Raw genomic sequence first — 16,029 nt, forward strand, 5'->3', positions numbered from 1 at the left:
CTGAACGTAAAAAATTACCTCTGTAAGTTATTGTAGTTGCTGGAATTGAATGTTGCGTGCACTTTTGAATCTGATGTTTAATTTTCACTTTAAGGCTTGTGTATTTATTACTTTGGTAAATAAAAACTGAATCACAGTGTAAACACTGTGTCAAATTGTTTTCTCTCAGTACTAATGAGATTTTATGTTAAGGCCTGTGCAGACAAAACAACAGAGGCCCTGAGCTGGTGACTTACAGGTCAACAGTAATTCTACGAAACTCCAACATGTAAAAAGTCTTTAGCCCCATTTTAACCAAGGCGTCTACAACACTTCTGACCTACAAACCACCAAATCAATGCTCCCAGGTGAAGTAATAACACCGGAAAAAACTCTATGATTGAAAGAACAAATCAATATAACAAGCACCACAACATGACTCATAACCGTAAAATAACAAAGTCTAAAATGCACGTTAAATGTCAAGTGATTGCAAACAGATGACGACAAATAAGAGCACATTTAACACACCAGATGTTGGAAAATGTCAAACACAGCTAAACTCAAGAGATCCTGTTGACACCTGAGTAGTTTTGGTTTTGGAAAAGAAATTATTTTTGACTTGGTTAATCGTAAATTAAAAAGGCTCTGTTTAATTCAGTAAACTGAAAATTAAAAAAAACAAACAAACTTATGTGCATTAGAATTACCCTGAAGACATCCATACACAACATATCTTACTCGCAGCTAATAAAGTTTACTGTCACTGGAAGTATATACTTAAAAACAATATCAGTGGTTAGCTCCATGGTTCAAACTGACAGCACAAAATAATATTACCTGAGAGGTTTCTCTGAGTTTATTAAAAAAAAAAGAATACAAAGTCTGTTAAATTAAAGTGACAGTTCACTGAGCAAGACAAATAACCTAAAATCTAACTTAAAAGTTCCTTGTTCCAAACTTCCTCCACCTTCCCGCTATCCGAGAAGCTCCTTCTGATTAAAGATGAGAAAAAAAAAAAACAAAACGAAGTGAAGTTTACATCAGGCGACAGTCACTGATTAATCTCCAGCGTCTACATGGCTGATAGGAGGTCACTGGAACTTGACTATGAGTCTCAGAGCCTAACTCCTTTAAGCTCTGAGGTTGTAACTGGAGGTTTCTGGTTTTTTGCTTCTCATCTTGTTTCTTTAAAGTAAATTAACCTTTACACATTCTCCATCCTCAGCTGATCGGTGGAGAACTGCACTTCAGGTACAGCTGTGGAAACACGCCCCCTGGTTCTTTACTCATCAGATCTGTTCCGGTATCAGACGGCGGCTGGCACAGCGTCCTGCTGGAGGTTAACTCCACCGCCTTGAGGCTGACCCTGGACCAGCAGCATCCAGCCTCCACCATCCTGACCGAGCCATGCCGGATGATGCGCTCCCATGGTGCTTTGCTCTTCGCTTCGCTCGCCCAGGGCTCTGCTCCTGAGGTCTACGGGCGCCCCCGTAATTTCATTGGCTGCCTGGAGGGCCTGGAGGTCAATGGGGAGCCAATCAGAGTGGGCGACATGGCGGAGTGGACGGGGTCAGGGAGCAGGCGGGTGTTTGGGGTGTACCAGTGCTGCAGCAGGGCAGGAGCCTGCAACAACAACCTGTGTCAGAACGGAGGAGTGTGCGAGGAGGACGCCGCCGGAGGTGAGTGCACCGATAATGACGTGACTTTTTAAGTTGAGTTTAAAGTCATACAACAGTAACTCAATGCATTCAAAGAGGTTTCTGCTAAAACCTACAGTGCCACAGCTGCTTTCCAAACGATACTGATTCCTTATCATTGGCTCAAGCTCTTTTTAACAACTTATGTTTTCAGTAGGAAGAAATGAGCTCAGACCCGAGAGCCACAGACAGAGAAGGAAAGTCAGTATTTAGAGACCGGCTCACACATTGTCGGTTTGGTCGTTTCATGGGATTTGTTTTCATTAAGAAAAATACGGAATAACACCCGTCTTCTGCTTTAAAAAGGGCCCAAAATGATCAGCCCTGAAAATGAGTAATGTCAGGTTCTCAGTATTAAACAAGGAAGAAGTGGCAAGTAATCCAGTTTTCTATCACAATTGATTTTACTTTTATGCAGAATAAACACAGTGGAAAGTTCTTCAGGCCGCAGTTCACCCTCTCATTCAGAGAGGAACCACAGCTCCGCCAGTGCTGAGACTCTTATCCGACTCTCGTCTCTCTCTCTGTCACATGCTTATTGCCGTTTTAGGTTATCACTAATTGGCCAAATGCATCAGTTCTTGCCAAACACAAAAAATGTCTTGCTGTGTTTTTTTTTACTGCATTATGTATCACAAAAGCGGATGTCTGACGGCTTGACTTATTATTTACTTAGAATAGCAGCTGATAAGCACACCTGCAATTTTACAGATAAATCAGCAGGGGCTTTAAAATAATACTATTCTCATGAGTCCCTGTGAGACAGTAGAACTGAGTGCAGGCAATATGTTCTGTCTCTAGGGAGCTGGATATGAAACCAAACATAAAGGCGGAGGAGATACAGATCTCTGTGCTTTGGGGGAACAGTGTAAACAAACGAACCCTGAAGCTGTTATCAAAAAGCTGCTACCTGTTGGCATTTCTGTACTGTATGTTTACCTGTTAGGTCACTGAACTGCATAATTTCTTATTCTCCTTCAGTACAATAAGAAAATGTTCACTGTAGACACAGGACAGAAGGTTCAGGCCAGGTATTACTTTTCTCAGGGCTTTATTCATCATCATGTCAGTCACAGTTCAGTTATGATTCAGGCACAAATTCCGGGGTCTGATAACAAACAACAAATAAACATTATTTCCCAAAAGATCAGCTCAGGACAACGTAATGTGAGCAGACAGGCGGCAAAAGCAATGAAGGCTGCGGATGTTTTACTGAGGCTTTGGTTTTGTTTGCTTCTCGAGACAGTGAAAAGGGATGTGAATTAAAAAGAAGTAACAGTGCAGATGAAAACAGTGAAATTTAGATTGTTTAAACTGCTTTTTTTTTTCAAAAAAAGAAACGTGTTATTGACAATGACCTGAGTTCAGTGTTTAAGGCCACTGTATGACACCTGGGCCACTTTCATTACAGGACGGTTAGATGCAGTTAAAAGCAGAGCCGAACAGATACTGGACTTTTCTGCTGATACTGATGAAGTTTTTGATTGAGATTTATACAAAGCAGGAAAATGTACAGCTTAAAATGAACCTGTCAGTGCTTTCTGCGGGACAAACTGTGTAATGGTGTCACTGCTTCTCAACTCAAACATTCGGTGCATTGTATTCTGCTGTTTCCTCCTGTGGGTGTAGAAATTGGGCGTTTTCTTCTTCTCTGATGGTTTTCTCCTCGTGTTGTGTGGCTGCTGAACAATAACGCAAAACTGCAAATCAACAAAGACGCTCTCACTCTCTGACCAAACCTGGTGTTTTAGAAGTAGCCTCTGGACTTGTCACGTTTCCTGTGCTCGAGCAGTTATCTGCAGGAAAAAAGAAAAACAACAGAAACACTGTTGTTAAAGTGTTGAAGTTTTTTTTTTAGGGCTGATTCTTACCTTTAAATACCAAACACACACTCTCTGGCTAGGTTGACCTTTGCTTTGATTATTTACTGCCTGCAGGGGAGACTTGCCGTGACTTTGATCAGTTGCTCTCGTCTCAGACGTCTGGGTGTGTTTTATTTACTCTGCAGAGCCGCGCTGCAGGTGTGCGGGACTCTTCCACGGCGCCCGCTGCGAGCTGGCCGACAACCCGTGCGCTTCCCAGCCATGTGCCCACGGCAGGGTGTGTGTGCCCAAGGCTTACGGTTACATGTGCAACTGCTCTCTGGACAACGCTGAAGCACGGTAAACACACACATACACACACACTCAAACTTTATTCACTTTTTTAATCAGTAGCGCATTTTTAAAATACATTCTTTGTTTAACCAGTAGAGCTGAACATGTGTGTTGTTATCCTCCCTTCAAGAGCTGGTAACCCTGTAAACTACATCCTTGAAATATCAATTCTCAGTATCTTCACTGTCAGGCAACTTCAGTGCTGAACTGACTGATTGATGAAGCAATTACTCGATCAACAGAATGTTAATCAATGACTGTTGATGGTTTACCTGAGGGCACTACTGACACATGATAACATTAAAAAGTTGTTATGGCAAACGTGGACCAAACGATTAATCAAGACGATAATTGACAGAATAATTGATAATGAAAATCCACAGCTGCAGCCCAACAAATGACTTAAAGACAATAACAATAGAATAATCAGTGATGAAGATCATTATCTGCAGCCGTTACTCTCGCGAATGTATCGTGGTCAAACTGATGACGCTCACCCACAAAATCACAATTAGACACACAGAGGTATTTTCATCGTTCCAACAAGGCTAAGTAAATACCAGCACCAGCACCACCCTCATTATATGCAGCATCACTTGCTCTGAAGTAGTGAACAATGCTTGTAGCTCACAAAACAACATGCGTGGCCTTGAATTTGCATGTGTATGTGATTGGAAACACATACTCTAACACACACACACATACACCAGCTTGTTTTATTCCAGTCACACCACCAACGGCCACCAAAGAGAAGAGTCACGTTCAGATGAAATTACTGCAGAATTTGCATATTCCTCCTTTCATTAAAGCTGCCTGTGGAATTGCATCGCTCCTCGCGGGCGTTAACGCTGGTCCATGTTCCAGGTGGAGCTTTGATTAACTCAGTGAATGAAAAATGACCATTAGTGGGTTGTAATTGCAGAAAGTGGGAGTTTGCTGCGTGATTTGTAAAGCGCACAGATAGATGTTTTATCATGCTGTGATGGTTTTCTGGTGTGGTCTAAAAATTATCTTAACATGTGTGTCACATTATAATCAGTCTCCGCAGTGGACTGCTGCACACAGGAGGAAAATGTCTGCTGTGTATTTCATTTAATACCATCTGCATGAACAGTCATCCATACAAACAATGTCCGAAACACAAAGACACAGGACCCGACAACTCAGCTCATCAAAAAACTTGGGTTTTGGCACCATTAGCATGTTAGCGTTAGCACAGTAACACACTGACATTATCATTCAGCTCAGAGAACTGCTGCGCTTACATACAGCAGAGGCCAAATCATTCACACTACAAAACTACAGCATTTTAGAATAAAAATTCTTCCCATCACATTCGAATCTCCTAAATCCCACTTCCTTTACTTCTACAGGTGCCACAACCAGGTAGAAGTGTGTTCGCCCAACCCGTGTCCAGGAGGCTTTGACTGTAAAGTCACTGACGGCGCCATCCACTGCGACCCACTGCCTCAGGTCAGTCACAACAAAAAATAATTCATGAATGTGCTGGTTTTTTGGAGCGTTGTTTGTAGGGATGCACCCATCCACATTTTTTCACTTCCACTTTCACACTACGAATGTATGCATGTCCCAAAAGGCAACTCGAAAGGGTAACCTTCTCTTAGACTACCCCTCTCCACATAAAATAGAAATAAAAAGGGCTGCTTGATCTGATCAGCATAAATTATTAAGTATACTGGCTCTTGTAGCAGCAACAAATCAAGGTTTCTCAAATCTCAAATATCCCGAGGTGCGGAAGCTCACTCACAGTTCATTTTCTTCCTGCTGTACCTGGAAGGGACATAAGTCTGTGAGTAATATGTTGCTGGTGTGTGAATTACCTGAATGACTTTCCTGTTATGGTGTAAAAGTTAATAGCGCGACCGATGCTAATGCGCTAGCCCGTCAATGGGATTCTCCATATTATGTTAGCATCGAGCTAATCGCTACTTGTTACCACTCGCGACGGAGCCTCGGCCCCTCGTTGTTGCACGTTGCTGTCTTGCTTTGTTGTGTTTTCAGTGCTAAACATTTCCACATAGCGACATGTTGTGCTGAAAAGTTTGCTCAATGCTAGCCTGCTAGCTGGCTGCAAACTGTGGAATGGATTTCCTGAACGGAGGCGTGTCCCAATATGACGCGGAGTAATGAGACACGCCTCCGTTCAGGAAATCCATTCCACATTTTGCAGCCAGTTATCAGAGCAGCACCTGTGGAGCCATTCCAGCAGCCAATACCGATACTGGATCGGGTCGGCCCCATCCCTAGTAGTTTTTTTTTGTTTGTTTTGTTTTGTCTTTTAAAACGACACCTAACATCTGTGCCTTATATTTTAATGAATCCATATACTGTCCTGTCTCCCTAGAAGCTAACTCCTATGATCGGCTATGTGGAAATCTTGGAGATCGGCGCCAGCGTGCTCGGATTACTCTTCTTGGTCGGCATCTTTGTTTGCGTCAGGAAACGCTATGTTCAGCAGAAGAAGAAAAAGCCAGTCTGTGTCCAGGACTCCAACGGGTACGAGTGGATTTTTGCTAAAAGCTCGATGTTATGTGTAATCACTCCACAGAGATGAATATTTAGCAGAAACCAAACCATCCTTCTTTTCGCCTACAGCTATTTCCAGCCCAGTCTGGCCAAGAGTCTCAAAGCCGACAAACAAGAAGGCAACCCCATCGAGATGAGCTCGCTGGTCGGTCCCACCAACGACCTCGACCACACGCCGTTTAGGTCGCTTCGGCCGCGCAGCCAGATCAGTTCGTCAGGAGGCGGGGTTTCCTCTCCGAAGGCGCACGGGCCGGTTGTGTGCAGCGTGGCCCCCAACCTCCCGGCCAGGCCGCCGTCCAGCTCTGACAACGACTCCATCAGGAAGAACCACTGGGACCTGGACTATGAAGGTGTGTTCATGTGTGTGTGTGTGATTTTTAGGATGATTAGCATGACAAGTGCACTTTATTTTGGAAGGGTGATGCTCACTGCAAACCGGTGCACGTGAGCTGTCTCACATCATGAGTTTCATTCTTATTAGAGGTAGTAAATGGCCAATAAATTATTGAATTATTTTTATTTATTATTGAAAAAAATTAACGGGCACGGAATTTAGTCATTAGCTGCAGCCGTACTTTGTATGAGGATATGACCATGACCATCAACACCTCAAATACTGAGAAGGTTCAGTCTGTATATTGACATTTATACTTTATCTTGTCATTTTTCCAGTTATCTTTGTTAACGGTTAATAGCGCAGTTAATTTCAAGCTAAGGTAAGAAATAATTGGCACATTAATTTTAAAATCCCTTTAGAACATGTCAGCTGCGGCGAAGAACAAAAGAAATGCCAGCAAACAGACTAACTCACCCTGGCTTTCTCTGTTTCCTTATGAAGCCACACGTTGATACAAAAGGTCAGAACAGGCTGAATGATTTAGTCATTCAAGGTCACTGTAAACAAGTATTTATCATGCGGAGTGGTGCATCATGGGAAACACCAGACTGCCTGTCAACACACGACGCTGATTAAACTCTGGGAGATGAAACATTCATAGACGAGGCCGATTAGATGCGATAACATCAGGAAATAACAAAGTGATTCTCTGGTTCATCTCTCGGCGTCTTTATTTTCCACTTTCTCTTTCCGTGATTGCTTCTCTCACCTCTTTAATATCTCTCACTCCTTTTCTCCTGTGTGACTGTGTCTATACCCTGCAGTTCTCTCATCCTGTATTCTGTAAAACCCTCCCTTATTCAGCCTTCTTTTGCTCTTTCCTCCCATCTGTCTCCAAATCTCTCCCTTTTCTGTCTCACCTTTTGTTTCCTCTCCCTCCATTTTGTCCTTTGTATTTCTTGTTCTCATTCCCTCCCATCTTTTCTTTTGCAGTTTTTCCTCTCAACCCTTTTTAAATCTCTCTCGCTGGGCCTTATGCAAGAACGCAGAAGCACCATTGATTTAGAAAACAGAGCCAGTCACACACAGCTTCACAAATCTGTCAAAAGGGATTCATGAATGTTTATGAACTAGAATCAGTCTTATGGTTGTTTCCTTCAACAACCAATCAGGCTGCAGCTTCCACGTCTGTCCAGACTTTGAATCTGGATCTGGAATCTGATAAAAGGTATTAAGTGTATTTTGTCATAATTAGTGTATGAATTCTTAACCAAAAACATGATTGGTGACCTCAGTGACCCTGACCTGACGGATGGACGACTTTAAAACGTAATGCCTCCGGCTTAAAAAGGTTCTTGCATGACGCCCATTGCCTTCCTTCATTCCCTGCTTTGTCCTTTCTCACGTTCCCCTTCTCTCATCTCGGCCTGTCTTTCTCCTCCTCTCTTTCTCATTTTCTGTACTTTTTTCACCTTTTTCCTCTGTCGATTTTCTCTCTCTCTCTCTCTCTCTCTCTCTCTCTCTCTCTTTTCATTTATCCCTCCATCTCTCTGCAGTCTGTCTCTTTTTCCTTCTTCCTCTTTTGTTCTTCTGTCATGCTCTTTCTCTCCATCGTCCTTGTCTTTCTGATGTTCTGTCTCTCTCTCCTTTTGTGTGCGGCACTTTTTTTTTCCTTTCGTGTAACAGATCAATACAGCCGTGACTCATATATCCACTGCTATGTTGTGGAGACAGATGAAGAGAGGCAGATCAGGCGTTTGTCATGCCATCGTTCCCCAGGCAGCGCCAGCCTGGCAGGTCATTCATCTGCTTGACCTTATCACAGAGAATAAAGGACACGTTCCTGTAGTTCCTCACTTGTTAACCGACTCATTGTTAAAGGGGACAGCGGTTTAATCCTCTACACTTTGCTTTTGGTTTGCCCTTTGACCCCGGCACTAAATCTTCTCCAGCTATCGACCAGACCTCACGTCATTTCGTGGAGGAAGTATAAGTAGATCAGGTGATTCTGCTGTCTGAGACGTCCATAACATAAATGTGAGAACGAACAGCTCTGTTTAGCCAATGAATGTTGACACCAAAAGATTTTATTCATTTTCTGTATTTTCTGAATCGATTATTGGATAAAAACCAAAAGCGAAAATCAAATGCAGCCGAATTTCAGATCCCAAATCAGATTTTTGCTTTCGCTTTCATGTTTAGCAAAGGGAAGTTTCATTAACAAATCAGAATTTTTAATGTCCTTTTCAAGGCTGCTTAAATACCAAATTTTGGGAAGGAACTTGAGGCACACTTTGATTAAGGGGAACGCTGGGGAATTTCAAAGCACGTTTGCTAAACTGCACGTCCCCAGCTCTCAGCTCTTTCCGGCTCAGGAGTCAACTAAAGGCAAAGTGAACCCCCCCTGCTGCAGGCGTACAGTGTCACACTGTCGTGAATTCTGACACTAATTATGATTTAAATTTTCCCGTTCATGCACCATTTCACTGATTAATTGTACAAAGAAGCCCAGAGGCAGCAAATACTCATAGCTTCACATGTAAAATGCAAAGACAAGAACAAATAAAAACAATAGATTTGAATAGAATACTATTTTATTCACATTTCAGGTCTTGAATGATATATTTCCACTGGTACTTGATAAATGGAGCTTCAGGTAAAAAGTGACAACTTACTCACAGTTAACTGATCAGAATGGATTGCTGATCATTTTTCTGTAAGCTAACTGATTAATCGACTAATCTGTTCAGGGCTGACTGTGTCACAGAGGCAGGTATGTGTCAGCAGGCTCAAATGCATCGAACTGATCAGACCATTTACCCAAGTATAAATAATACAATACACAGAGAACAATGTCATGGAGGCAGATAATGCTCTGAAAGGGAAAATAATAATTGTCGACAAACCGAGTCCTTCGAGATCGAACTCAGAGAAACAGCTATTCACCTGCCGCCCTCTCTCCCTGTTGTTAAATCTGCAGAAGAGGCTTTAAAATGTCTACTGGGTGTAACTTCTTATCTAGGATTAGCACACTGAAATGTAGTATTTATCATCAAATAAGTATTTCAAGGTTGGGGACTTAGCTTGAGATTAGTTTCAGGAGAATATTTAAATGACAAAGAGCACACTCAGGGGTGCACAAAAAGCTAGAGGAGGTTATCATCAAGGTTGTCCTTGAATTGTCTTAATGGTGGTTGATTTCTATTGTGTTTATCCAAAGGACAGAGGATTATTCTGCTTTGGCCGTCATTAGAAGCAGCTCTGGATCAATCATCTGCCTTTAAGTGAAACACAGTGACTTTAGGACATTTAGCTTTCTTCAGACATCTCCCCTCCTCCGGTTCTGCTAATCAAGCCCACGCCATTTCAAATCTACAGTTACGGATTTAATATGCAAATAGTCAAAGCTTTTTTTTAAACCCTCGTCCTGCACAGCAGCAGCTGTGCCACTGTTTATCAGTATTAATCTCTGAGTGATGATAAGTGTCAGTTAGAGCTGTTTGTTCGGTCTGAGAGCTGATCAGACTCAGGCTGCATTAAAAAACTAAGAGGTAAACTTTAAAACACAAACTCACACAACTGTCTGTTTCTAAGCAGGAGAAAATATTTGATCTAAAATTAATGTTGTTGCTTCATGATGAGATTATGAGCTTGTGCTAAGCAGAGCTTCAGTAAACCAACAGCAGTCAGCTCTGAGCTCAACTTGAGAAAACCGCCACACATTTCATTCTGTCCTTTATAGAATCTGATTATCAACAGATAAAAACAATAAATCTAAATATCAAATGCTGATGTTCCTTTGTGTCCTCTGTCCTCAGTCTATCCCGCAGACCCTGACTACTACGGCCGCCCAACCGTCCAGGAGTTCCCCCAGTTTGACATCGTAGAGGACACTTACTCCACCTCCACCATGGACTCGCGGAGGAACTCTCGTTTCGGCGGCTTCCCGTTCCCACTGGACCGCTGTGACCGCCGCGCACCCCTCCCACCATGCTACAGCAACCAGAACCTGGATGACTTCCTGGGTCCTGACGGGCTCCCTCTTCCCAGCTCCCAGTGCCCCAACGAGTACACCGCCATCAGCTACTACCCCACCCAGCACACCCGCAGCCTGGACAACGTCTCAGGGGGCTACAAGAGACTCAGCATGCGCCTGAGCGTGGCCATGCCATCGTATGCGGAGCAGGCCAGCCCGCCACCGGCACCAAACCCCGCCCAGCCTCAAACACGACCCACTGGGCAGAACCCACAAAGCTACGACGGGCAGAGCATGGTGGAGAGCGATTACGGGAGCTGCGAGGAGGTAATGTTTTGAAACAAATTTGGCCCAAAGCTTACATCCTTTTATGCCCATCTGCATCCTGTCCATGATTACGCACTTTTAGTTCCACATGGAAACCTGAACAGCACAAGTACATGCCATCTACTGTTCCTCCACTCTGAGGCGGCTTTGTGTACAAGCACACATCTTAGATGGGATCCTTTGAAAACTACTGAACAGCGGCTCAGCTGTCTCTCGCTGTGAGATCTGAGTCTTTTTTTTTCCACTCTGATGCAGATGAAAGCACCATGTGGAACAATAGTTCAGATGTCTTTCATTTGTTGGACTTTTTAAAACAGCGTGGTCTTGCTGTGCCAGAGTAGATGGGGGTAACTCAGGACTCCTCGGTTACCTCAGTGGAAGAAGTTCAGCAGAAGTTCATGTTTTTGTCTTAAGACGCGCCGGCAAGAGCACTCATTAACGAGGGCTCTGAAGTCGTGAACAGTATTACTGACTTGACTGTGGACTGTGTCAAAGTCAAAACAAGGAAAAACTTAAGATTTTTTTTTTTTAAAGCTTCCACAAGGGAGAATCTGCCTCTCAGAAGAGGGGTCAGCTTTCCAAACATGAGCAAACAACATCTCCTGCATTTCACTCCTCAGACACATCTGACAAGCTGGTTACTCTAAAGACATCATTCAAAGCTCTGCCAAACACTGATACTGGTATGTATACTATGCACTGTATGATGTGATGGAACATAAGAAAGCAGGCGTGAGGAAAACACTGTTGCCATGACAGTGGCCAACATGACATTCAGCCGACAACGCTCGTTCAGAAATGTCTTTGTGATGAAATCCTGATAGAGATCTGATGGGGCCTGTTCCATTGTATGAAAAGTAAATCACCAGCGAGGTTTATCACGTCCACACTCGGCTGCTGCATGTTTCAGTTCATGTGAAATTTATTTAATCATTAAAAAAAACGCAAGAATGTCAGAAACGCGGGCCCACTATTTCAAATCCAGACATTTTAAAAGTGACATTAAGCACATTTCATGCAGGATGAACATTTCACTGAACTCGTTAATCAGCTTACTGTTGATTGTTGATGTCTGTTACAATGAAGGAGGCTGGATCCTCACAAAAAAAAAAAACCAACAAAAAAACAAGTGACACTGGTATTAGTCGTGAAGTAGATGTATTTTAACTTTATCTGTTACGAGTAGAAACCCTGTTTCTCCCTGTAAACTCTGTAGATTTTGAATCTTAATGAGTGTAAACTAGATTACAGTGTTTTCTTAGAAGGAGAGTTAGTGTTTGTGGTCAGGTTTTGCTCTCCAGTGTTGCTACCCTTGATGATAAAAGGAACACTTAATGTGGAGCAGTTTTAGCAGAAGTAAATAAAGGTCTATGCAGCCATTTTAAATGGTGCACATACACAAGCTCGAGATAAAAGAAATGCTTGTTTTGGTTTAGGAGCTCGTTGTGCAGAATGCTGCATATTAAAAAGCGAATGTGTTATGCTGAATAGCAGAGTGAGTGTTCAGCATTAAGAGCCACGATGTTCAAAAATCAAAGGTCACTTCATCAGCATTTCTTTGATAAAACAGTTAACAGCTAAAGATAATCACTTTACTGCATGCTACTTAATACTGACTGTTGTGTTTTGTTTTTTTTTTGTTGATCCATGATTGATTCATAACTCCACAATCAACTGAATAATTATTTCAGGTCTAAAAATCTTCATTTCTTGTGTTTTCGAATTAACTAGATTCACTAAAAGAAACGAACAGTGGCAGCAATGTATTGTCCCCGTTAGTAAAGTCAACAAACAAACAGCCTATGGTCCGTTTGTGTACCTTGTTTTGGTACAACATATCCTGAATGTTAGCATAGCTACAGAAAGCCACATGCATTATGCATAAGTTGACATAGTAAACATAATAAAAACAGATGTTTCAGCAGATGTTTCAGTTTGGCCACTCAGCAGTTACACCATTCTCCAGTCTATATTCAAACACCGAGCTCAAACTGATTTGTTCATGCGTCGCCATGACAACCAGTGTCATCAAGTGGTTAAACCGTTCAAACAACATACAGCCTCGATCAGGTTGCTTGTGAATTCCAGCGCAGTCAGACGCTTCAAAGATCAGATCAGGAAGACAAATCAGATTGTTCCAGCTGTTTGGACAGTTTGTGTTTTGACAAACGATGGTGCGCAGGGGGAATGTGTGCGCTCCGTGTTTACTGCTGCTGCCTCCATGTAAACGTGTTGAGGATGCAGATGATGCTTGTAAAAATCAAAACCTGCATCAACTGGATTTTTTTTTTTTTTTTAACAGCTCTCAGAGGTCAGGGAGATACGTAAGACATGAGGGCATTGTTTGCACTAGAAAAAAACATTTGTTGTAACATGTATGTGTTAAGAGACATCAGGGTGATTCAGACAGACTGTCAGACACAGGAAAAAATGCTTCTCTACAGCTCTTTCATTTGTTATGGCTGAAAAATCTCTCCCATCTGGAACCATAATAGGCTAAATCAAAGCACACACACTGAAAATATTAATACATATTTAGTCACTGCTGGTTTTTACTGCCGTCTTGCTGAGCTGCTGCTGAGCTTTGGCACAATCCCTGAGAAAGGAATTAGGGTTTGTAGGCATTTGCAGCACCGGATGCATTAAGAGAGACTTGCGTGGCTGCCACTGCACGTGCTGTTTGTGGAGTTAAACAGATTTCAGCTGATCACTTCTCACTTCTGTTTACCTTATGCACGCAGGCTAAATCTGTCTTCTCTGATTCCTGCAGCAAGGCTTAAAGAATATTTTTCAATCACACATAAACACATGAGCAACCAGGAAACTTTACATGCTACAGCATTTTGGGAAATTTTCTTATTTTCCATCTTCACAAGAGTTTGATGAGAAGATCGATATTGGCTTTATCTCTGCATGTTTTATTCTGGTAGCAGGAAAAAATGCAAGCATTCATAATAACTAAGAAGAAAAATGCCCTTCAGCAACACATTTACATGTTGTATCACAGAGCGGGACTAGCCGTTTGCTCCTGCTTACACTTTCTGTGCTAAGCTAACATGTCACAAAGCTACTTCTTTATAAACGGCAGAGGAATAACTAACCTTCTCATCTAACACTTGCTGCAGATTATGCACGAACTCAGAGTAAATGACGTGTTTAAGTTCAGATGCAGCTTCAAAATTTAAGAGAAATACATTTTCTAACCATTAAAGAATCACATGGAGCTCGTTTCACTTTGCCAGAGATAAAAAGTTTTGATAGAGAAAAATCTTTAATCCTTAACTCTCATAACAGACAACTAGCTGAGGCCATGGTGCAGTGACAGCATCTTACAAATTAGTTGAGAAAATCAAACCTCCACACAGAAAAAAGAGCAGTGATGCCTCAGAATAGTTTTTTAAATTAATTTTAAAATTAAACAAATCCTGTCAACTTTAATCAGTGTATTATTACTGCATGAAATGTTTAAGTCTGAGTATTGTAAGACAATATTGTCAGCAAGAGCTGAGAATTTTTGAAGATCAGAGAAATTTGTTTAGAACTTATTTTGCACAATCTGAGAATTTGTTGCTAAATCCGCCTAAAAGTTTAACTGCCATTGGTGTCGTACACTGTGGGTTGACGTCTGTCTCATCTCTGGTGGTTTAACTGTGACTGTTGTCTTAGATAAAACAATTTTTCCAGTCCTCTGTAAAAAAAAAAAAACCTTATTATCTACAGTTATTGTGTTGTATATACGGTCTGTATCTGTGTGTCGCAGTCGTTGGTTGTTTGTGCAGAATATGACTTTACATGAATATACACCACATTTGTTTTCATTCATAAAGTTTATTTTTGTATCAATGTGGGCTGCCCCATGTTTTGCTCTGTTGTTTCTCTGTGAGAGATTTTATTAAGATGCCATCCTTCCATTTTTGTTTTTCAATATTGTAAAGAGTATGAATAAAGATATTATCTTTTATGAACTTTGATCAACGGTATCATGCTCCTTGTTGCTCTGTGTTCTGAGCATCTGTCAAAACAGACGCTGAGGTTTAGAAAAAAAAACAGAAAAACATCTGAGTGTTTCATCACTATCTGGACAGGAAAGTGATAAAACACTTTCAAGCCTTCTCCAGACAGGATTAGTGTTATCAGAGGAGATCACTGGTAATTTGAATTGAACTTGCCTACGCACATCGGTGATGCAAATCACTCCGACAGTAAAAGAAATTTCTGGGTTAGTCTGAGACACATCTACAGGGCCAGACAGCTGGAAGCCAGATCAATCAGCATTTCATGGGGAAGTGGTTTAGATAATGATAACACTGAGAAGCAATTAACTTTGAACTGATCAACAACTTGAAACATGAGCAGTGTATTTAGCCATATTTTACCAAACCTGAGCGACTGGAACAGGGTGAACGAACACAGCAGGGAGGACTTAGCAGTGTTTTCCTGAAAAACCCAGTTTCCTAAGAAGCAGTGTGATGTTTTCAGATTAATGGTTCTGTTCCACAAACAGACCAAAACCCTCAGATACTAAGTAAACTACCAGATTAGAAGAAGAAAAGCCGGGGCAACTGGTTTGGCAGAAAAATAACCAGCAACTGGTTACATAACGAAAATAACGAACAAAAGCATGCACGCGTGTGCAGTTTGCAGATGCGCTCAGGTACTACACATTAGTGATGGGAATTCTGGCTCTTTTTAGAGAACCGGCTCTTTTGGCTCGGCTCACTAAAAAGAGCTAACTCTTTCGTTTTTTATGACTTTTGGAGGTCGAAAAAAATGTTGACTTTTTTTGGCCGAAAAAAACGCCTTACTATACTATGACGTTTTTTATGACATTTTGAGGTGAAAAAAAAATTTGACTTTTTTGGCCGAAAAAAACGCCTTACTATACTATGACGTTTTTTGACATTTTGAGGTCAAAAATTTTTTTGACTTTTTTTGGCCAATTTTGCCGCCTTACTATACTATGACGTTTTTTATGACATTTTGAGGTGAAAAAAAAATTTGACTTTT

The 16,029-nt window shown here is 41.7% G+C and overlaps 1 protein-coding gene across 2 annotated transcripts in view; it reads left to right on the forward strand.

Moving 5' to 3' along the window:
* fat2 (FAT atypical cadherin 2) overlaps window positions 1-14,993 on the forward strand; it is an 85,269-nt gene extending 70,276 nt beyond the window's left edge. Inside the window, exons 24-29 of one of the 2 annotated variants that reach the window (XM_041047559.1) lie at window positions 1,208-1,661; window positions 3,688-3,841; window positions 5,209-5,308; window positions 6,201-6,352; window positions 6,452-6,732; window positions 10,538-14,993. In XM_041047559.1, the coding sequence (XP_040903493.1) occupies window positions 1,208-1,661; window positions 3,688-3,841; window positions 5,209-5,308; window positions 6,201-6,352; window positions 6,452-6,732; window positions 10,538-11,034 (1,638 nt within the window). In that variant the 3' untranslated portion in view covers window positions 11,035-14,993. The remainder of the gene's footprint in view (window positions 1-1,207; window positions 1,662-3,687; window positions 3,842-5,208; window positions 5,309-6,200; window positions 6,353-6,451; window positions 6,733-10,537) is intronic. The other variant, XM_041047560.1, reaches the window with a different exon arrangement.
* The last annotated feature ends 1,036 nt before the right edge of the window (window positions 14,994-16,029 follow it).

Source organism: Toxotes jaculatrix, chromosome 10 (assembly GCF_017976425.1).
Source record: "Toxotes jaculatrix isolate fToxJac2 chromosome 10, fToxJac2.pri, whole genome shotgun sequence".
In the NCBI taxonomy this organism is placed as follows: Eukaryota; Metazoa; Chordata; class Actinopteri; family Toxotidae; genus Toxotes; species Toxotes jaculatrix.